Genomic DNA, 25,258 nt, shown 5'->3' with positions numbered 1-25,258 from the left:
TTACCTTATTTTTTTATTAGGTTTTAGCTTCTAATTACAGCAATTAACTTTCTAATTGAAGACTTGTTTTTTTTTCAGTACGCAGTTATTTTTCAGATTTGTTTTATTTCACACGCTACAACTACTATAAGTAAAATAAGTAGGAAATAATTAGTTATTAAAATTAATAGAATTACATGCACAATGGAAAGATAAAATATCACACAAAAGTAAAATAAATATAAAAATGTATGAATTACAATTTGACAGAATAATTCTGTAAATATATTTTAGATTAAAATAATGGAATAAAATTTACACTAAAGTTATCACGGTGGAGTTGATAACCAAATATTTGTATTTTGTTAAGTGCAGCAAATCACAGAAACTCTCAAAGGTCATAGAAAATCCAAAGAATTTCTTAAGATAGTACTGCAGTTTATGAAATATTTGGTACAATTTTCCTGTAAGTCTTTCGTTCCATAACAGTTGAACACTTTCTTATTTTACTTTTTCTGATTCTTATTATAACTGTACAGAAGGTGGCTGCCTCCTTGTAATCCATATTGAGAAATGGAATTCACAATTTTGTACGGCAATAGTCACTTACAAAGTGATGGGATAACAAGATATAGTAAGTGGCAACAAGATTGTGACAGTAACAAAAGCCATCAATCTGTGCCTATCCTTAGAACAGGTTATAAATGCGTAAAAGATCAGATCTTAATGTAACATGTAACAGAGCAAATGTCACTCTTCTATAATATAATCATTTAAGTTTAAATTCTGCAGAACAGTATCATCTGCATTTCAGTAAGTTCACTACACTTTTATATAATCTTGTATTCAACTCAACAAAAAGGTGTAAAGTAGATAACCAATCTTTCCTCACTTTCTCTAATAACCTTGGTAATCTAGTTATTCTTAGGAGTGGCTATGTCATTTCTGGGAGTGACCTGAGATCAATGTCAGATCACTTATAACCCCTATGGTTATGGCAGTTAACATCAGCACATAGTCCTAATAACAGCTGTTTTATTGCTCATGAGTTATTCGGTAACATTTTTTTCTTTAGTACAGCAGTTGTACAGTACCTTTTATTTTAATTTTCATGGATAAGTGTTAAAGTTTAGGCGTACTTTTTTTATGTATGTTAATGATTCTTGAACAATTATAAATTTAATTAATTCATTCAGATCTTTATTCTTAAAAAGAAGACAAAATCCGATTATAAAAAAAATTTCAATTTTTTTTACAGTATAACTTATACAACAATAATTTACAAGAGAATTTTTTTATGACTAATTCATCACATAACCTTGAGCATGAGAGTATTAAATAAAAATTTTGTAGCGTATTGAAAACCCCATGCTTGACTGGGATTTGAACCCTGGGACTAAAGGATGAAAAACTGAGATGCTATCACTCTGCCACAAAGCTGGCATTTAGTTTGACAAAAGTTACATCTTTTTTTATTACTTTTCAATAGCATTGAAAATGATAACATAAAATACCATTATCACAAATATCAGTATTTAGAAAAATTTATTAAATTAACAATTTATAGGAATTGCAATTCAATCCTAGCTGCCTGAAATTAATCAAAGTGTTTAATAAAGATATCCATTTATTCTTTCCTGTGAAATGAGTTTTGTATTGTAGCCTGTGAAAAAATTTCAAGTCTGATGGGATTCATAATTTGATAAATGGATTAACAATCTTGATATTGTTAATTCAATACAACATTCTTAGTAAAAAAAAATGGATTGTTAGAAGAAAATGATGTAAAACTATGCAATTTGTTAAATTTTCATCTTGAATAAAACTAGAAAAAAAAAATCTTACTGTTTGATAGCACAAATAATTCTTATACAATAAGCTAAAACTCCTTGAAACATAATTATTTATTAAAGACTTAAAAAAAAAAAATTGCAATAAACATTATCATCTACAATATAAATGGTCTAAAACACTGTACATTTATAAACATTATAGATCGTACAATGAGAAAAGAAGACTTAAATTTACATTTATGAATAACATTTTTCAAAAAAGAAAACCAAAATAAGCTAGTTTAAAAAACTGAAAAAGATAAAAAATTATTACATATCTTCAAAGAAATAATTTTTAATAATCGTCCAGAAAATTTACGGATGAATTTTAAATTTTCCAAGCAGAAAAGGGGACAACGAATGGAACAAAGAAAGGAAAGAAAAAATAAGGGAAAAATTGACAGAATTTAAAGAAAGAAGTCAGAACTATCTTATAACCTAGAAAAGTATGATAACTAAAAAAAAAAAAAAAAATTTTTTTGTAATAAAAAAAAAAGTCACACATTATAATTACAAACATTGTATTTATAAGACTAATATCATAATAACAATAACTATTAATCAATAATATAACTGTACAAATATATTGTCTTTTCTTATTAAAATGTAGGGAAAAGTGAATTATTAAATGCTATTATATATACATACAAATTAATATTTATATCATACAAATGTTATTTATTCAAATTTTTATTACATAACACTAAACATACGCATTACATTAAACAATGCTGTACAACATTTTATGTATATATATACACGTATATATATATATATATATATATATATATATACACGTATATATATATATATATATATATATATATATAATACAATATTTATTATGTATGATAAAGTACAACAGATTTTTCTCTAGACTTTTTTCTAAACACGACGAGTAATGAGCAAGTGACATGAGCAAACACAGAAGAAATCTACCACAATCATATGAAAAGTTAATATATGTATTGATTAATGTATAATATTTGTAATTAAAAAAAAATAATAATATTATTTTTATTCTATTACTCGATAATATTTTATCACAAGATATACATTATAATAATATTTATCACAATACTGTAAACTTGTCATATGAAATGTGCAATTCATTATTTTTAATTAATATCTTGAATAAAAAAAACGTGTAAATATGGAATATTTTTAAATTTCATAAATTAAATCGCATCATGAAGTGAATATAATTCATAAAACTACAGTGAAATTACAAATTCACCAGTTATTTTGTTATTTGGTCGATACTCTAAGAAAAATTTTAATTATACATTATCATCATAGTATTAATATAGTCATGTGATAAGGATTACACTGAACCGTGTTAAAAATGTTTTCTTCGTCTACCAAAATCTTTTCTTCCATTTTAATTATAATACTACATAATATATAAGCGGAAGACAATATTTTAAAGCCTAGTAATACTACTACACTCGAACACCTTAACTAATCTGTAACTAACTGAAGGATTTTTACATGAAAAATTAACCCATTCTGGACTAGGACTCGCTCGCTTTGAAATGATATTCACAGTGCAAAATGGAACTTCAGACAACAACCGTTTTATATATTGATTAGATTGGCTTCAATGCGCTTAATCAGAATTAGTTAATTCCTTAATCTTAAATAGTCCAAAGAACCGCACATCTTTTATAGCCACACTTATTACATAAAGATAAACAAACATAATATATTTTTTTAAACACTTAGATTCTTAAAATAATTTTACAAACATAGAGATTGGGCGAAAAAACAGTCTTCATCTATTTTTATCTGAAGAGAGTATAATATTAATATTTCTGATTACCAAATAATTGTCTATTTCTCCTACTATTATTAGTTTTGTCATAGCAAGAAAACTTTGCACTCAATGGTAGTGTAAATGTAAAATTATGTTAGTTGTTTGATATTAAAACCTAATTATAAAAATGAAAACCAGGATACTTAACACTTTAATTCCACAAATTAATTAGGCAAAAGCATAAATAAATATAGTAGCAGTTTGTTATTTAATTAAACTTAAATATCACCTAGAAATATTATGAAATCAATAAATAATATATATATATACAATATAATATTTTTTCAGCCTTCGCAAAGCACAGAATTAGAGAAACACTCTTACTTTTACTTTTTTAATTCATCAAAACACTTTCAGGTCTAAGCCCATCTTCAGTGATATTTTTTTATAAATTCTTAAACTGCTTACATTAACACAATATCTATATTAGTTTTTACATTTTTTAAAACTTGTTTGTTAAAAATAAAAAATTAAAAACTTTTTTTCCATTCTTGACTGAAAAAATATTTGTTCTGAATTTATTTTAAATGTTTTTATATTTAAAAAAAAATATATTTTTATTTTAAACAAACAATTTTTACAAAATGTAAAAAGCTAACATAGTTATTGTGTAAATGTAAATGGTTTAAGAATTTATAAAAAATATCACTTTAGATGGGCTTAGGCTCAAAAGTGTTTTGATGAAGTAAAAAAGTAAGAGCAGGAGTGTTTCTCTAATTCTGTGCTTTGCGGAGGCTGAAAAAATATTGTATTGTGTATATAGATATACATACAGAGGAAAAGAAAAAATGGATTATAAAAAGTTTAACCTAAATTATAAATAATAACATACAAGTACTCAAGTAGTCCTTCTCCTTCTCACTGGAACTGTATGTATTTGAAGATCTGCCTATTTGATAACTGAAACTTACATAACAGTGAATCCTATGTAGCTATATAAACACCTTTTTAGTTCAGGCATATATTTTATTATATACCTACGATAAAATTTAATTGATAAATTTCACACAACATGAATAATACTGATTCAACACCAGCTGGAATGTAGTATTGGGGAGTGGCATCCTGGAAATTGTAAAAAATAAGTTAAAGTGCCAATAGCCTAGTCTAGGGCTTCCCAAAGTGTGGCTAGTTGATTTAACACATTGGCTGTGGTATTTATTTTTTTAATGTATGTAATTTTCATACGATTTAAGTTCTCGTTGTCCGGTATTTAAGTTTCCACTGTTGGAATTAATTTTATTAATTTAGTAATAAGTGTTTCAAATAATAAATAATTTTTTTCCTTTTCTTATTACATTTTTCTTTGAATCAATGCAGCAACGGATAAGAGGTTGAAAAAACTCCTGAAAAAACAAACTTCTGAAAATGAAAAAGATAAAGAAGAATCTGCCATAGAAAAACAGATAATCAAAGAAAATTTTATGAGAAGTTTTCCAATCGTCAAAATTAAGCAAAAGAAAATATGATTCTGAATATCTAAAATTTGAATTTATATGGAATGATAAAAAAGATGATCCACGTCCATTGTATGTTATTTGCCAAGAAATTCTTGCTAAGAAAGTATGCAACCTAACAAACTACTTTGATATTTTGAGGCGGAATATCCCAATTTAAAAAAGAAGCCGATGCATTATTTTAAAACCAAATTACAAGAATTAAATAATTTAAAAATCTACTTCCCCACTTCACCGGCATTAATGAAAAGTCCTCATATCTCATTAGTTCCTCAACTGCATGATCTGCAAATCAAGCAACAAAAAGAACTGATGTTTAGGTGGAATAAAATCTATTCCAGATTGCAATTGTGCTTCAAGTTCTAGATTGTTACTTAATACAATCGAGTTTAATGTAAGATGAAAGTAGAAGAGATTTAAATCACTTTCTTATCTACAAAGTAATAGAGTGGATAAATAACTTGGATGTATAACTATGATATTGCTTATCATTTTATATTTTACTGTAATATTTATTTGAATGTTAATATATAAAAAATCTTGTAGAGGCTTTTTTCTTTTCTTTGTTTTTTTTTTAATTTAACCATAATTTTAATTTCTTATAACGTGCTATGCACGTTAACAATTTATAAATTAATTTATTACTCATTTAAATACATATAGATATTTTCTCGATTACATTTATCGTTATTGAGAGATGAATTTTGTAACATGAAAATGCCAAGTCTGAACTAAACATATTTTTTTTAAAGTTTTGATTATTTTCACAATAACTATAGGCTTATGCTCAATTACAGCTACTCTAACATATATATATATATATATATATATATATATTTTTATAAAGAGTAACAAATTTTGTAGCGTGTGAAAAATGACAAACTGACCGGATAAACGAGAAACTTTAGATTAAATGCAGAGATCTACTGCTCCACTATGCAGGTTGGTAATAATATTAATATTATTCCATATAATAAGATTCACTTAAATTTGTAATTTTATAAAATCATGAGAAATTCAAAGCACAAATACATGTGTTATTTGTAAAATTCAAGAAATGGTGACTAAAAAACTTTCCTATTGGCAAGTAGATACTTTGGTTATTAAACTCGTACCAATGTATAACAAGTCAAACAAGAAAATAAATTCATCAATCCTGTCGCAGATTTAAATATTTACTTCCTCTACATTTAATACATGTTTAAATAACTTTACCAGTTACCTAGATTTATTTAATGATCTTCTTAAGCAATATAATAATAAATGTTTTAAATTAATTCAATCCTTATTAAACACTCGCAATATTAATTTTTGTCATGGTTTTTTTTTTTGTCTAACATGTCTACAATTATAAATTTATTTATTGTCGCTTGGTATACATTTCTGTTTAAGAGTATAAACAGGTTATTTCTTCTTACAAAATAAATAAATGGTTTGTTGATCAATTATTTTATTTAATCTAATTGAAATAATTAGTGCCTCAGTTAACAATTATACATTAATGTTTATTAAATTTTCTCGTACAACTGCACAGTACTAAGTTCAAACAACTGCTCTATTTTTACGAATTTTATAATCTTATACATAAAAGCGTAAGTTTGTCTATTTGTTTGCAACAGCATCATGCAAGAACCAATCGACCGATTGCTTTCAAATTTTCAGGATACATTCATGTTATCCAGGAAAGATTTTAAGCCGTAGATCGAGGCTCTAGCATCCTTGGGGGTGAAGTTGTGAATTAAAGATAATCATTAAAGAAAGGAAAATTAATCTTTTTAAATCATAATATTTCTGTCACCATGACAACAGAAATATAATGAAGTAAAAGGATTAATTCCTTTTTCTCTCTAATGGATACCTGGTAAATTATTTAATAACTCACAACCATGAGGATAACGAATGCATCAGGGATCCAGGGGGCAAAGCCTCTTGGCTAGATGGTCAGGGGAGCGAAGCGAGCCCTAACCGCTTAGTTGTTACATAAAGAAGGCTAGTGAACAAATTAGAGTAAGTATCTATACAACTTTTTTTAAATGTTACAGAGAAATTTAATTATAATTAGGCTTCCCCAAAAAATTATTTAAAAAATTAACTATAAATTTTGGCTTAACTGTTGCAATTTAAACTTTCATCCTTGCACTGACACAATTGATTCTATTAATACCAAATTTATTAATGTTTTCAAAATCAAATCTTCTACAAATAATCATCACTTGCAGAGTAGTTACGATAAGAATCTTTCCCTAAAAATAATACAGATAGAATAATGAAATAACAAAAAAAAAACCACTAAAGATTATTTGCTTAAAAAAAGAACATGTAAACCATATTTAAAATTTGTGTTTGTTATATTACTCTATATAACATTTCTTCTACTCAATAATCCTTTTCATAGAATAATGAAATAACAAAAAAAAAAAAAAACACTAAAGGTAATTTGTTTAACAAAAGAACATTTGAACTGTACTTACAATTTTTGTTTGTTGTATTACTGTGTATAACATTCCTTTTATTCAAAAATCATTTTAAAAATAGGTATGTTTATAATGCAAGTGTTAATAGTCATAACTTGAAGGGAAATTATACAGGTAATAATGGTTTTATTGTACTTAATAAGTTGCAAAAAGTTTAATAAAAGGTTTGAAAAAACCAAATTATTAAAAAAAAAAAATAAATAGAAAATTTTTAACTGGAAAATGTTTGTACATATAGATAAATCATCAGTCTTCTAGCTTACATCTTACACTGAAAAAGATTTTATTATATCTTTTTTCTTTATTTTTGTTTATTATTATTATTATTATTGTAATAATCATTTATTTCTGACTGTTTTTCAATTTTTATGTTAATTAATAAAACTGTACCGGACTGTACCTGAGAAGCGGATGTAAAAGTTTTTCAATTTGATTTAATGTTTAGTGCATTTGAAACAATATATTGTTGGTTTCTTTACATCAATTTTTTATTATTATTACTTTTTTGATATAAATTACAAATGGATATCAAATCTATAGGTCGGCAGATAAGGAATTTCTACTGCATAGAATTATATGGTATTGATCACCATAACTATACACAGTGTATGTCAAGCCTAACCTCTACCTCCCATTCTTATTTTTAGTAATTTACTAAAAAAATAATTATTTTTGTATAATGGAGATTTCTGGGGAGGAGAAACATTAAAGTTCCTTTTAACTGGATAATACACAAAATGGATTTTTATATTATTATAAATTCATTCATTTTAATTAATTTTTTTCTAGTGTTAATTCTAATTAATGGGAACTTTCTTCCAATAATTTAGTAAAGTTAAAAGTTTTCAATCATTAGAAAATATCAGTTAATCTACAACCTGGATTTTTTTTTATTATATGGGAAATTAATAGCCCAAACATGTTCAGTTTGATTTTTTTAAATTAATTACACAATTAACAACCGGGTAAACTTTTCACAAGATACATCTTAACGAGATCTTAATTTTACGAAATAACAAATATTCATAATTAACATAAATAAGGGTCAATTAAAAGAACATTTTAAAAATAATTATAAATAAAATGATTAATTTTATACATGATTGTGGTAAAAAAAAAGAAGATTTAACCTAGAGAAGTTAGCTTGATTAATAACTTCTTTTTTTTTTTAAATTAACAGATTAAATAAAAATGATCTACATCATACCCTAACAACTTCTAAATCTAAAATTGGTAATAATAATAAATAATGTTTTTAAAGCTTCCAAAACAAATAATATAACTCACAATCAAATAAACTTTCTATTAATAGTTCTAATTCAATAAATATACCATATGTATATTAATAAATTAATGTACTTCTTGATATGATCATCTTTTTAATCTTCAAAACTTCCATTTACCTGAAATAAAAAAAAAAAACTATTTATCCTGTAACTGTGTCATATCTTTTGATCTTCCAAATCATTTCAAACTCCCTCAAATTTATTAATATTAGTAAAAACATTTACTTATTTTATTTTTAATAACTGCATAACAACACAAAGTTTTGATCTTCCACAATAGTCTTCCATCATTTTTGACTTCTCTAATGGTTTTTCTCTTCTGAAAAATCTTTCAAATCCTGACAGTCTCATTTTAACAAGGTAAAAAAAAAACATACTTTGATAATGATATGGCTTTCATCTGATTCTTTGTTATTATCCACTGATAATACAAATTTTATGAATTCTTTTACTAATTATTAAATGGCTTGAGACATTTCGCAAAGTTGTACTTTCAATCTGAATCTTCATTAGCAATCAGTCGCAAAAAAATTCTAGGGCTTTTTATCAGTGAGATTTTAATGAGATGAAATGATTATGAGATGTTTATGAAAAACATCTCAAGAGCATACTTAACAAGGTTTTTAATGTATATTTTATTCTCTAAATATGTTTATAGACTGATTCTAAGGATGGTATATTTTGCCTAAATTTACTTAATTTTGTCATAGTGAGTTATATTTTGGGAACACTGTAGAGAGCATCTGAATTTTCTAGGTTTGAAAAAGGTTTTAACTGATGGGAGTCATTCATCTGGTAGGTGGACTTTTTTTGAATGTCTTGCATTACTTTTTTTGAAATATTTTTTTTTAGAAATTTCTCAAAATGTTTTACTACTGGCCAGTTCTTGTTCTTCATACGTACCCGGTAATTAAGTGACTTATCACATACACAATACAGTAATCTTTGAAAGGGCTAAACGTTGTTGTAGTTGTTGTCTCTGAAATAAACTGACAATCTATTTTTTTATCAAGTAATATAGAAATAGAGGGTGTATAAAAAAAATAAACACTGCGGTTTTAAAGCTGTTTAATATCGTATCTTTGACTTACAATAATTAGTCACAAATAGAATGAAAGAACAACTCTTACAGTCTGTCCCTACAAGCGTTTAATGCGATCATCTTTCTTCATGTTGCACACATCCAACTGATCAGAGTTCATCCCACAGTTCAACCGACATGTCTTAAGTAACGGAAGCAACTTTACTTGATTTACTTGATTCAGATCGAGTAAATCAGAGTGAATGAGGCACATACACAAGATCCTTTATAAAACCCCAAAGGAAAGAATCACACGGTCACATGATGACCCTGGAGACCTATGCAAACAAGCTATGTCATTGAGTTCATGCTGACCAAACCAGCAGCTGGGGAAAAAGTCATTTAACTGATCCCGTACAGAGTTATGCCAGTGAGAAACACACCATCTTGTTATCTTGTAAATAAAATTATCTGGTCCATCTTGCAGTTGAAGAAAGCCATGAACGAGGATATCTAAATACGTAAATACTGTTATGTTTGCTTCTATGAAAAAGAATGCCCTGTAAAATTGCTGTTGAGATATTGCACAGAAAAAATCTAATTTTGGGGAATCCAGGAGTTCATGGGGATTTTCTGACCCTCAGATATGAACATTATGCATGTTAACTTCTACTAAGTGAAATCTCAACTTATCACTAAACACAATACGATCACGAAAGTCATTATCTTCACGCTGCAATATTTGCTATTACAATATACATAAATTCATTTTTAGGCTCAGTATGTCAAGTTTGAAAGAATTTAAGAAGAAACTTTAATTTGATAAATGAAAACAAAATAATATAATCTGAACCGAAAATCAAATTGGGAACATATTAATTATTATGTAGTAATCTTGCTGTAAAGTCATTATTGTTACAATTTAACTGCAGTCCACTTAACTAAAAAAATTTAAACAATTTTTTTAAAAACTCTTTTCATGCATTTTTTTAATTTTAACAAAAACATATATACATTTATGATAAAGCATATATAAATTACATGTATTTATATATATACATATATAAATTACATGGAAATTTTTCTACCATATCTTTATGGAGTTAATTTCATAGCTCCTTTACTACTGAAGTTATAATAGTTTTCAGCAAATCAAACATATACTGAAAACATTTAGCAGCCCTGATGTATATAAATTAAAGTATAGTGACTACACTAAATATGAATCACACATACAATGCAGATTTATCCACAGACACAAAGAATAATTCACACAAGGTGTGGCTATTAAAAAATGAGACTAATACTGCTACAGAACTGCACACACACCAAATTTGTAAGACCAACAGCTGTGTAGCGTGAAGCCTTCTCTTTCAATTGTTGCCACTCCAGTTTCTGTAGGCATGTTAGTTAAGTGTTTTATTAGAGCAAAGAATTGTTGTGAAATTTCATATGAATATGCAATGATTATTTATCATGTGCGTAGGTTTTTGTGCGGTTTAAGTGTTTCCAAGATGGCTAAGAAGACGTTGAAGATGATGATCAAAATTCAAAGTGATGATGATTGTTTATTCGATATTCATGGAATTGTGTACCTTCACTGGATTTCTGAAGTTCAAACTATTAATCAAGATTACTACCCTGAGGTACTTGCTCAACTCTGTGAAAAAAAATTAAGGAAAAAATGACCCAAATTGTGGAAGAAAAAGTCATAGGTTCTTCATCAGGATAATACACTGGTTTCTAGCAAAGTATAACATCCCAGTGTTACACCATCTGCCTTATTTGCCTGATGTGACGCCATGTGCCTTTTATCTGTTCTCAAAGGACAAATCTGCATTAAAATGAAAGAGATTACAGACCGTTGAAGCTGTGAAAGAAAATGCGGTATGAGTCATGAAAGAGCTCAAAGAAGAAGACTTCCAACACTGAGCAATGGAAAATTTGCATGGAGCGTTGTAGGGATTGAGGAGGGGGTGTATATTGTAGGCAATAATAACTAAATATGTATAAATTTAAAATAAAATATTTTAAAACGTTAGTCTCATTATTTAATAGCCAAACCTTGTAACAACAGATCATCTCATAAAAGTACACCAGATATACAAAAATATCAATCAAAACATATAAATTCTATATAAAATTAAGATTTCATGCTATAACAATGTGGAATTAATATAAAAATTAAATTTGAAAAAACTTAAGTACATATACAAAATAAAATAAAAACCGATTACTATTACACAGATTCACTTTTGTATAGAAGGCGTTTCATAAATAACAAATGGTTGATTATGCACTAAAGTTGGACAATTAATAATTATACCACTGGTAATTTCATTGACCACTGATAAAATATTGCAAAACAACTGCATAATTTGTTTTACAAATTTCTTCTAGAAGTAGACTTTTCATTTTATTTTTTTAAAAATAACTTACCTTGTTGAGTATTTGTTTTTTTTGATACAAATTTATTAATTATTTTTAATATTTATTAAAAGTGCTATTATTTTTTATCACGTTATTAACAAATTAAAATTTTGGTAGAGCAAAAATAATTTATGTACTATCTCTGTATTTTACATAATTTAAAAAAACTAGATAAATTTAGTTTGGCGATGAACACGCCTACCTAAGTATAACATCTGACCATTTTTCTATCAACTTACATAGCCATGCTGATATTTTTAACAAACAAAACCAAAGAGGATTATTTATTTTACTATCCATTTACACTGTCTGTCATTGTTTGACTACCTGCTGATCTTCATTTCTTGATTAAAAAATTATAAACTTTTCAATTACAAATCACTGTGTGGTATGAAAATTTAAAATATTAATTGTCACAGACTTTCACAGGCATCTGATCTTCATTTTACAGGAAATTTTTGTTATAAGTTATAATATAATTGCAGCAATTTCTTCTCCAAACATTTTTAAATAGTTGCACTCAATATTGAAATTTTTAAAACTGAAATATGAACTGATCATTGAATTGTACAAATAACCACATAAATTATAACCATCTGAACTGTTGCTCGACTGAAATATCTACAACATTCCTAGTCAATAAAATATCACTCGACCTGAACTATATCATAAATATTATTCTACAGAAAATATACTGTTAATGTTAATAATAAATACTGAAAACTCACCTGATCTGTATTACAGCTACATGAAGGTAGTTGTATAAACAGTAACTGAAATCAGTTGAAAGTCGGTGGAAAACAGATTTCAAAAATTATTTATCAGAAGAATGCACTTTAAACCATTAAATGGGCCGCAAGGCCCGATGAAGCCTAGGATACATGACTACCTGGTAGTACCATAATCTCAAATTCATCATCATGTATTATTGTTGTAGCTGATGCGGCAGATGGTGACTAAAAGAAGTAAAAATAAAAGAATAATTTATATTAATGAAAAGTTGAAAAAGGTGTTACTGAATTCTTTTAGCATTTGCATAGAACAGAAATTAAATCTCTCCTCTCATATTTAAAATATAACATCACACAGAAGATTCAGATTTATCTTCAGACACAAAGAATATCACACAGAATAGATCACTGTGCCAACAGATTTACCAACAGATCAAGACGCTTGAGTAACAAAAAATTGTGGGAATCAAGTAAAAAAAAAAGGTTTTGAAATTTTCTGAAAAATGGATAAAATTTAACTTTGAGCTGTTATAAAGACTTTGTTTTAAAATATTTAATCCAGAAAGACACATAAAAACAGTTAAATTATACTTTAACCCATCCCTGGCAACAGACAGAAAATGCTGGTCTAGATCTTTTGTGGTTAAGTTCAAAAAAGGAAAGTGGATGTCTCAAGATTTAAGGATTAATTTAATTTTTTCTCAAGAGACAGGGCTGTATCTACATGGTTCAGGGTGAATGTATAATTTCACATTGTAGTTCCACGAATAATCCAGTCAACGATATAACATGTTTTATTTTGAGGTTATGAGTAATGATGATGGCATCATCTCTTGCAGTTAGTGTAGTTGAAGATTATTTTGAAGAGTAAGTGAACAGTTTTTTATGTACAAATTACAAGGAAAGTTTTGTGTATTCTGACTGTGATATTGATGGTAATGGGGATAGTTGTAGTACTAGTAGTAGTAGTAGTGATAGTGATGACAGTGAAGTTTCTCCTGAAGTAGGCACAGAAGGGAAATAGGTATGACATCATAAGAACCAACATAGTTGAAATCCTGTTTACTGGTAATCCAGGTATAAATCCCATTATTTAGCATTGTTAAGGCCATGAATTTTCATAATTAGATGCCTCATGAATGAATTTCTGGATGAAACATTTTGGGTTCATGTCATAAATGAAGTAAATGCTGCTGGGTGAAACTCCCCAAATGGCTGGATCAATGTCACACCCCATGTGATATGTGGCGTATTTCATGTTGATAATTTTAATGCCACGGCCAAATAAGTATAGAATAAGTTATTAATTACTATTTGACTAAGAAAATTATCCATTATATATATATATATATTCTGAAATAATACCATGAGACCAGTTCATAATTTCTTTTAGGTATCTTCATTTCTCTTCTACTGTAGATGATCTTGATAAACTGCAAAAAGTATGACATGTAATCGAAAATTTATCCAACAAATTAAAAAAAAAACTTTAACTGGTGAAAATGTTTTAGTGGATGAAAGTCTCAAGGCTTTTGTATGGAAGTCTTATACATATTGTATTGAAGGTTGTACATTCAATTCAATCCCCAAAAAATGTGCCAGATACAGGATAAAAATCTACAAAACAAATGGTGCAAAAACTGGATTCTGTCATTATTTTAAAATTTATGCTGGTAAAGATCAAGTAAAGAAATTTCTGTTAGTGAAAAAGTGGTTTTTTATGTTATGAGGTGTCCTACATGAGGACAGAATTTTCTACTTGAATAATTGGTATTCTTCCCCTATCTTATTTTTAGGATTATGAAATTTGAACATTTATGTAGTGGGTACAGTTAAAACAAACTGATTAAATTTATATAGGGAAATTTTAAAAACAGATTTGAAAAAAGAACTGATATTTTCTTCTCAAATTTGTTGTGCCTAAAATGGTTAGACAGAAAAATGTTGTGATGTTGTCTTCTTTGTATAAAAAATCCTACAATGTGTCATTCCTCAGAGGGAAAATAGGAAAAACTTCACAGCCACAAAACCACAAGTTATAAAAGAATACAACAAATCTATCTGCAGAGTGGATAAACAATAACTGTGTGCTTTTCTTGTCATGCGTCATACAGCAGAGTAAAAACAAATTTTTTACTTATTTGATGTGTCAGTTTATAATGTCAGTGTGATTCATAGATTACTTCGTAAAAGTAAAACAAAACATACCCAGCCTTCACTGATTTTTGGTTAAATTTAGCTGAACAATTACTGGAAAAACGCTATTATTTTACCATAAAAATAATTCAGGATTTCCACCTTCATAAGCTGACAGACCAATGTGGCTGCATTCAAAAAATTAGTGTCATTATATAGAAAAAAATTCTATCAGCTACTAAAGCAAAGCCTTCCAGAAAAAATAGAGTTTACAGTACTCATAAAAGGAGAACAGAAACTGAATGAATATCAGTGCAAGAAGAGTCAAAAAGTGTGTAAAATCATCAAGTGCCTTTACACTTAGAATGGTGTACTTAATTGCCAGTATTAATTTAAATTAGGACTTAGTAAATATTTAAAATAACAGCATCAGTATAAAGTAAAGTAAGAAATATTATGCAATATGATTACTTAAAAGAGATACATGTAGTCAATAAATAATACGTGTGTAAAGATAAGCCAGTCCCCATTGACAAATACATTCAGGAAATATTCAAGAAGGAATGAGTTAAAATATTCTTCCCCTTCATTTTGATGGTAATAAAAGTGGACTGCTGAATTTAAATATAGTCATACATCCATTCAAGAGGAAAAATGCTTGGGACATCCAAAAATAGCTATCACCAATGAAATCATCAGAAAATCCACAATGCTGTATTAAATAATTGCAGAGTGCATCAGCTTGCTGATAATGTAAACAACTTGTCAGACCTTGTCCATTATATTTTACAAGATATTCTGGTATGAAAAAGCTAGCCAGTCATTCAAAAAAGCATGACTGAACATTTTTCAAGGATGTTTACATTTATTTAAATACAATTCTGTTGAGTTTATTCAAAGTTTTATAACAGTAGAAGAAACATGGACTCACCACTGTATGCAAGAGACTAAACAGTGGGTGGAAGCAAGTGATAATGAGGTAAAGAAAGCAAAACCAGTTCCATTTGCAGGAAAAGTCATGTCTACGGTTTTTTGGGATTTTCATAGAGCGGTGCTCATAGACTGCTTGGAAATGACAGGACCAAAAACTTCACTACTGGACAGATTGAAGGGTGGTATTCAGGTGAAATGTCCACATCTGGCCAAAAAGAAAGTGCTTTTTCATCATGATAATGTGCCTGCACAGACGTCTTGAGTTGTTGCTGCAAAACTCCACAACCTATGCTTAGAAGTGCTTCTACATGTGCCATATTTGACAGATCTGTTTCCCACAATTACTTCCTCTTCCCAAATCTGAAGAAATGGTTAGCTGGGTGAAGAGGCTAGCTGTCATTTCATATGCAAGGTAAATGCTGAGATGACTTTATTTTGCGGAGTTGGAGAAATCGCATTATATTGAAGGTTTTAAAAAATTGAAAACTCGATCTAAATATATCAAACTCCAAGGTGACTACAATGGAAAAAATGTTGTGTTTTCTTTGGCAGGCTGAACTTTCCAAATAGCCCTCATAGACAGTTAGACACAGATTTCAAGTAATTAATCAGATTATTTTCTCTGTTGGTATTTAATTAAAATATAAATCATTTGATAATACCAACAGAATCTATATCTTATTTTGCTTTTTTTATTTTTTTTGGCCTAAGCTTATATTTAGGTAAATTTTTATTACATAGCATAGTCTTTTGTTTATTAACAAAAACTTAATTCTATTTATATTCAAGAAAAAAATTAATAATTTTTATTAGGCTACTGTCAAACACATTTTTTAGATCTTGATCAGAGGCTATATACTTTACTTAGAGAGATCTTTTTACTAACTGCTCACTACATTTCAGAAAGTTGGTAAATGAAAAATTAGAAAAAACAAATTCTACAGAAAACCGGTCGATGAATCAATCCTGATCTAGTATAATTTCTGTGGAGGCAAAATTTCCTGTATAAAAAGCATGCATTCCAGCAGGGAACTGCTCTCAGACAAAATTTGTAGAGCTCGTAGTTAAAAATATAATTTTTGTATAAAAATACAAAAATATTCACCAAACATTCACTCATTCATCATCATTTTCTTGAAAATTTATTTATCAGACACGGTTTTTTTTTAAATACATTCAGATCACCGAGTCATATAAAATATATTTTACCTGATCTGCAGGAAGAGAAACCTTACGAGGAGTACGTTGAGGATGACATGCAGAAGTTTGGCAAAGGCTCCCCGATCGTCTTAATCGTCGACTATGCCTTGTTTGTCGATTGAGAGCATCTAATTCATGCGATTCATTATTTAACATATGTAATGCGCACATAGTAGATGATGTAGATAACGTGGATTCAGATAGAACATTAGTATATATGGTCTTATTACTTCTATCTAAACCTCCACCTGTTAAATAAGAATTTACAAAGATTTATTTATTAATTTTTACAGAATTACATAAAAAAGATTATAGTGAACTGTATACTTCTGTACATAAGATATACTTCCGTAACTTAAAATTTATAAACAATATATAAAATAAATGGGTTTTACCAGAGATAAAACTGTTTAAGATTATATTGCCTTACAATAAGCTAAAAACACCAAATTTAAGTTCTCAGCAGTTTGTATTGTTAGACAATTCTTGAAAAAGTACTGCTAATTTGAACCTTAGAGTCATAGTGTACTAGTATTCAAATAACATTAAGAACTGGCGGGTCATCCACGATTACATACAAGACCGAGAAAAAATTCTTTATCTTTAATAGGCCAATTTAAAACAGAAATAATTACAAAAAGGGTAAAGTTTTAAAAAAGGGACAGTTTTAGTTTTAGAATATTAGTAATGTGTACAGGTATAAAGATGTAAATAGAGAGAGTAATTAACAGTTTTCCCTGAAAAAGATACAGTTTATTGATTACATTCAGAGACATAATTACCATTAAGCAGAACAAGAATACCTGGATAATAAAAAAGATTTTTAATATATTTGATTCTACTTATAATATTCAAAAACTGATCCTTATCGATACATTTAGGTCAGTGTTTTTAGTTGTTCAAAAATACTTCCACAATCTTGTTTTGGAATATCATATTAGCTGCTCATCTTGTTTTTTGTAATGTCTGCTCACTTCTCAAATGATGAAAAAATAAATATTGTTTTCAGCTTGGGGAATAACAAGACATTATTACCTAAAGAGTATTTCAGGTATCCTTGGGCGTCTTGCAGAATTAAATTATAAGTTTTAATGTTCTGGCCTATGTGCAAGGCAAATGTTGGCACCTAGATTTTCCAGCGACAAGATTTCTTCAGTTCTAATCTTTTGTAGTGAAGAAAATGAAGATAATGAAAACTTTTTGATAATACCATTTATTAATGTTTTTGATGTTTTAAAGCATATTCATGATATAGATCATGGTAAAAAAAAATTAACATTACTGACTGATTTTCACCTACGTTCTTCAACTTAAGAACGTTCGAAGATTTCAATTTTGAAGAAAGAGCCTTGACTTCTAGGTTATAACCGTACATTTCAACTTTTACGGGTCTTGAGAATTGCTGCTGGCATGAATAAGAATGATCTGCATAACATTGGAGTATTGTTCAGAATACTCTGTCTTCACATAAGAAATTTTAATATAATTGAACCATTAAATACAATTATTTGTTTTCCATGTATATACGGTAAACCACACAGAAATTTCTAGTAATGAAAAGCATGATAATAAGAGAAAGAAAAAATAAGGAATGGTAAACTGGCAAATAAATCTGAAAAAAGAAAAAGCGAGAAACAATAACAACAAAGAGGAACAATAGAATTTCTAGAATAATGTAGAAGGCTTGGATAATAGGTGTTTTGAAACCATTACGCTCAAATGAATAAGGGGATGGATCACTTGTTGTAATGTAGGATAAGGCCTAGTAGGGTATATAAATACTGCTGTGGACCAGTACATGATAATAGTTGAGCGTATGAGCAAAGAGTGTGTCACAAGTACGCTTCAAATTCCAACAAAAGTGCAGCAGTGTTCCTTTCGGCAGTAAAGTATGAGAAGGTTCGTAATTTACTTTGAGCAGGAGGCAAGGTGTTTTTATCAACTGATAAAAGTATAAGTTAGTTTCCTCTTTAAGTAGTAAATGTAAATAATCCTTGTATAAAGTTTATTATTGGTTTTGTAATTATAATCTCACTGCCATAATCGCTGGTACATTTTGAAAAGATTTATTAGTTATTGTAAATCTCATAATAAAATCAGAGTTATTGTTTGTGATGAATAATTTAATCATTTGTAAAGAATAAGATAGTAAAGAGTAAATGAATTGCACTTGTAAGAATTTTAGAATGCGTAATCTCTCAGTATCCTTTGTCAAATTGACAACACGAAACAATATAAATTGTTGGATCAGTTTAACAGGTTATTCTTTATATTGTAATTGTGACATTCTTTATCAGTAATGTTTGAAAAGATCACACATATGCAGTAATGTTATTGCAGTACATGTCGACTTTGCAAATACTCCTCAGGAAAAAATATAAGGTCAGACCCTTTCTGAACAAACTGAAATCATTTTAACTACAAGAAAAAACTACGATTCCCTAGTCTTTCCTTACTCTTATTTGCATTAAAACACAAACATATTGTTAAAATAGAAGCGCGATTGAAATATTTAAATAAAAATAATTGGGTAAACTCTAGATCAGAATGACATGTGGCACGGGTATAAATCTATTCATCAAATAAAGAAAAAAAAAAAAAAAAGTGATTATTAGAATACTGGGATTCTGAAAACTTATTGTAGCTAATGAGAAGAATAATAAATTTTTTAAACATATTCTTATTATAATTTTTTTTTACTACATAAAAATAGCTAAACACTCATATTACGTTTTAATTATATTTAAAATCTTCTATTATTGAAATTTCTAGATATTTTCATGATTTCTGAAGAGATTAATAATACAATATATTACAAGTTTCTTACCAGCACGTGGTCCACGATTCTTTTTACTGCAAAATTCTGGGTACGAAAACTGTCCATAACCACGTTCTGGACCAAATGTAGCCAGTAATGACAATAAAAAATACGTTGAATAAAACCATGATACGACCATCACAATTATTAAAAATAATCCGATCTGAATGTAGGCGAGGATAGCTGATGGCAACATCATAGCACCGGCCGCACCAGTTGTTAATGCTGCCATCGCTGTAGGCCCAGCCATAAGTGAAAGTGAATATGAAACAGCTGATTCTCTATTTTCATTATCTGGACACAATCTGCACCAAAAAAAGAACAAATCACAAATAAATTTTCTTGAATGCCATAAATATTAATCTTCTGAGTAAAAGCAGTAAAAATAATACTATTTCTTGACAGAAAGTGCATATTTGGAATTCTACATCTTTTTTTTTTTTATGACTGTGGAATAAGTAAAGCACCTGAAGAGGTAGTCAGAGCTGTACTCTTTGAGAATAATGGTGTTCAATATAAACTCTACCTGTGTAGTGAATAGAGAGAAGTGCCACTTATACAGCTACAACCTGAACTTTAGCATGCTGATAAGCAAAAATACATTTATTTATTTGATTTTTGTCACATAATGCCTTATGTCCCAAAAGATGGTAGGCGCATATCTCAAGCATATACAAAATTGAAATACAATATATAAAATAAAATACATACAATAACAATAAAATAAAACACAAACAAAAAATATTCAAAATACAATAATATTTTCACGGATAAAGACGATGAAACACCATGTACCTCATCAGTATAACACAAGATCACCAGTCACAGCACAGAACATTGAATCCAATAAACTTTCTATTAGTAATTAACACAAAAAATTTAACTACATAGATGACATTACCCAAGTAATAAACTTTTTGATGAACTCAGTTTTGACTGCAATTATACATAAGAATCAAATATTTAAATTCTATTAAATAATATAAATCTAATAATACATATAAATGAAAAAGATTCTTTATTATTAATATTTCTCCATATGCCAATTTTGCTGTTTTTCATACAGATTTAACAGTATGCAAAAAATAATTATTCTACATCCTTTAACAAATGAATAAATGTGGTTTCAAATAATTTTTTTACTAATTAATGAGTATGAAAATAGATAAATGAATTGTGTCTGGAAATATTTGTTTTTTAATCAATTAATGCATTTTCTCAAATAAATTTTCAGTCGAAGCGGTTAATCTCACCTTAAATCATTAAGCACTGAAACATTAATAAATCACCTCATACATTTTGCTTCTATTTTCTTTATCTGTTACTTGCTGCTAATGGTCAAGGTTATGTTTTCCTGGCAATGACTAAATATTTAAGATAAAAATATTCTTTTTAGATTTAAGTATCATTTGTTCTTTCTTTATTAAAAAATATGAAAACAATAAAATGTATTCTATAATAGCAAAAAATAAATTGAATTGAATTGAGACACATATTAAGTACAACTGTAATTGTTGTTGTCAATTAAAAATTCATTAATTGTATATAGCATGTCTCCTGAAAAAATTTCAACAGGTGCTTCTTGAAATTGTTTATAGAATCAGCTTTTCTGACACTTAGAGGAAGCTCATCATCACATTTTACATCAGAATAGTGGGCATTTTTCAAAAGAAGTAGTTGTGTGCAGTGGAAAAGAAAATTTATATCCACAATTGGTATTGTAATTTTCAGATAATGGATTAAGACTTACAAAATATAATTATGATACGTAAATAAATATTAGGAAATGTTTAAATATCTAAAGAGATGGACTTGCATTAATGTCAGCATTAATGCAGGAGACTGTTAGTGACACAAATTTTTTTTTTTGCCTTCTGGATACTTTCTGACTGTTCATGGATGAACCCCAAAAAATCCCTCCAAAAGTCAACAGCAAGCATACATAACCAAAATATACCATTAATAAGGAACTAATAATCAAATAATGGGATAAAGATAAAATTACAAAATATGCCTTATTCAATCTCTTTAAGTTGGGTTATACTTCCACATCAGACAATAGTGAAGAACTTCATCACAACAATAGTGAGGAAGAGATTTCTATTACCAAATAGAGATTTACTGGGCTAGTGAGAATCCAGAAAGACTCCATACAACATTATAACTTAAGTGAAAATTTATTAAATTTGTTTAAGTTAATCATCTAATCCTCCTCTATGAATCATGAGACCTTGCTGTTGGTGAGGGGGCTTGAGTGCTCAGGGATACAGAGTAGCTGGACCGAAGGTGCAACCATATCGGAGAGGTATCTGTTGAGAGCCAGACTAAGGAATGATTCCTGAAAGAGGGCAGCAGCTCTTTCAGTAGTTGTTAGGGGCGTGAGTCAGGACGACTTAAACGGCCGTATCAACATCACTCAGTCCTCTGAGTACTGCGCAGCTGAAAGCAATGGAAAACTACAGCTGCTTTTTTTCCAAGAAAATGTGGCTCTCTGCATTTTCACATAGCATTAATGGAGGCGCCTTCCTTGGTAAAATATTCCGGAGGTAAAATAGTCCCCCGTTCGGATCTCCGGGTGGGGACTACTAAGGAAGGGGTCACCAGAAAATTAAAAAATAACATTCTACGAGTCGGAGCGTGGAATTTTAGAAGCTTGAAAAAGGTTGGTAGGCTAGAAAATTTAAAAAGGGAAATGGGTAGGACAAATGTGGATATAGTAGGAATTAGTGAGGTTCGGTGGGAAGAGGAAGGCGACTTTTGGTCAGGTGATTTTAGAGTAATTAACTCAGCGTCAAATAATGGGCAGGCAGGAGTAGGTTTCGTGATGAACAAGAAGATAGGGAGGAGAGTGGAGTATTTCAAAACGCATAGCGATAGAATCATTGTAATAAGGATAAAATCAAAACCTAAACCGACAACGATTGTTAACGTCTATATGCCTACAAGCGCCCATGATGATGATGAGGTAGAGTGTGTATACGAAGAGATTGATGAAGCAATTAAACACGTAAAAGGAGATGAAAATTTAATAATAGTTGGAGATTGGAATGCAAGCATTGGAAAAGGCAAGGAAGGAAATATAGTGGGTGAATACGGGCTGGGCAAAAGGAATGAAAGAGGGGACCGACTTATAGAATTTTGCACGAAGTATAATTTAGTAATTGCCAACACCCAATTTAAAAATCATAATAGAAGAATATAAACTTGGAAAAAGCCAGGCGATACTGCAAGGTATCAGATAGATTATATCATGGTTAAGCAAAGATTTAGAAATCAACTCGTTGACTGCAAAACTTACCCTGGAGCAGACATTGATAGCGACCATAATTTGGTGATAATGAAATGTAGATTGGGGTTTAAAAACCTGAAGAAAAGGTGTCAGATGAATCGGTGGAATTTAGAGAAGCTTGAGGAAGAGGAGGTAAAGAAGTTTTTTGAGGAGGACATCGCAAGAGGTCTGAGTAAAAAAGATAAGGTAGAAAATGTAGAAGAAGAATGGGAGAATGTTAAAAAGGAAATTCTTAAATCAGCAGAAGCAAACTTAGGCGGAATAAAGAGAACCGGTAGAAAACCTTGGGTTTCAGACGATATATTGCAGCTGATGGATGAACGTAGAAAATATAAGAATGCTAGTGATGAAGAAAGTAAAAGGAACTATCGGAAATTAAGAAATGCTATAAACAGGAAGTGCAAACTGGTGAAAGAAGAGTGGATTAAAGAAAAGTGTTCAGAAGTGGAAAGAGAAATGAACATTGGTAAAATAGACGGAGCATACAGGAAAGTTAAGGAAAATTTTGGGGTACATAAATTAAAATCTAATAATGTGTTAAACAAAGATGGTACACCAATATATAATACGAAACGTAAAGTCGATAGATGGGTGGAATATATTGAAGAGTTATACGGAGGAAATGAATTAGAAAATGGTGTTATAGAGGAAGAAGAGGAAGTTGAGGAGGATGAAATGGGAGAAACAATACTGAGATCTGAATTTATGAGAGCATTAAAAGATTTAAATGGCAGAAAGGCTCCTGGAATAGACGGAATACCTGTAGAATTACTGCGCAGTGCAGGTGAGGAAGCGATTGATAGATTATACAAACTGGTGTGTAATATTTATGAAAAAGGGGAATTTCCATCAGACTTCAAAAAAAGTGTTATAGTTATGATACCAAAGAAAGCAGGGGCAGATAAATGTGAAGAATACAGAACAATTAGTTTAACTAGTCATGCATCAAAAATCTTAACTAGAATTTTATACAGAAGAATTGAGAGGAGAGTGGAAGAAGTGTTAGGAGAAGACCAATTTGGTTTCAGGAAAAGTATAGGGACAAGGGAAGCAATTTTAGGCCTCAGATTAATAGTAGAAGGAAGATTAAAGAAAAACAAACCAACATACTTGGCGTTTATAGACCTAGAAAAGGCTTTCGATAACGTAGACTGGAATAAAATGTTCAGCATTTTAAAAAAATTAGGGTTCAAATACAAAGATAGAAGAACAATTGCTAACATGTACAGGAACCAAACAGCAACAATAACAATTGAAGAACATAAGAAAGAAGCCCTAATAAGAAAGGGAGTCCGACAAGGATGTTCCCTATCTCCGTTACTTTTTAATCTTTACATGGAACTAGCAGTAAATGATGTTAAAGAACAATTTAGATTCGGAGTAACAGTACAAGGTGAAAAGATAAAGATGCTACGATTTGGTGATGATATAGTAATTCTAGCCGAGAGTAAAAAGGATTTAGAAGAAACAATGAACGGCATAGATGAAGTCCTACGCAAGAACTATCGCATGAAAATAAACAAAAACAAAACAAAAGTAATGAAATGTAGTAGAAATAACAAAGATGGACCGCTGAATGTGAAAATAGGAGGAGAAAAGATTATGGAGGTAGAAGAATTTTGTTATTTGGGAAGTAAAATTACTAAAGATGAACGAAGCAGGAGCGATATAAAATGCCGAATAGCACAAGCTAAACGAGCCTTCAGTAAGAAATATAATTTGTTTACATCAAAAATTAATTTAAATGTCAGGAAAAGATTTTTGAAAGTGTATGTTTGGAGTGTCGCTTTATATGGAAGTGAAACTTGGACAATCGGAGTATCTGAGAAGAAAAGATTAGAAGCTTTTGAAATGTG

The 25,258-nt window shown here is 29.0% G+C and overlaps 1 protein-coding gene across 1 annotated transcript in view; it reads right to left on the bottom strand.

Moving 5' to 3' along the window:
- Positions 1 to 7,810: 7,810 nt before the first annotated feature.
- The window catches only part of disp (RND transporter family member dispatched), a 127,312-nt gene continuing 109,864 nt past the window's right edge, over positions 7,811 to 25,258 (bottom strand). The window contains exons 16-19 of the mRNA XM_075371606.1: positions 20,123 to 20,418; positions 17,305 to 17,543; positions 13,024 to 13,251; positions 7,811 to 8,961 (exon numbers count right to left, since the gene is read on the bottom strand). Coding sequence (XP_075227721.1) covers positions 13,168 to 13,251; positions 17,305 to 17,543; positions 20,123 to 20,418 — 619 coding nt within the window. The 3' untranslated portion in view covers positions 7,811 to 8,961; positions 13,024 to 13,167. The remainder of the gene's footprint in view (positions 8,962 to 13,023; positions 13,252 to 17,304; positions 17,544 to 20,122; positions 20,419 to 25,258) is intronic.

The sequence above is a fragment of the Lycorma delicatula genome, chromosome 7 (assembly GCF_047948215.1).
Source record: "Lycorma delicatula isolate Av1 chromosome 7, ASM4794821v1, whole genome shotgun sequence".
Classification (NCBI taxonomy): Eukaryota; Metazoa; Arthropoda; class Insecta; order Hemiptera; family Fulgoridae; genus Lycorma; species Lycorma delicatula.
The sequence above is the reverse complement of the archived record's forward strand: the minus strand, read 5'-3'. Positions and strand labels throughout refer to the sequence as shown.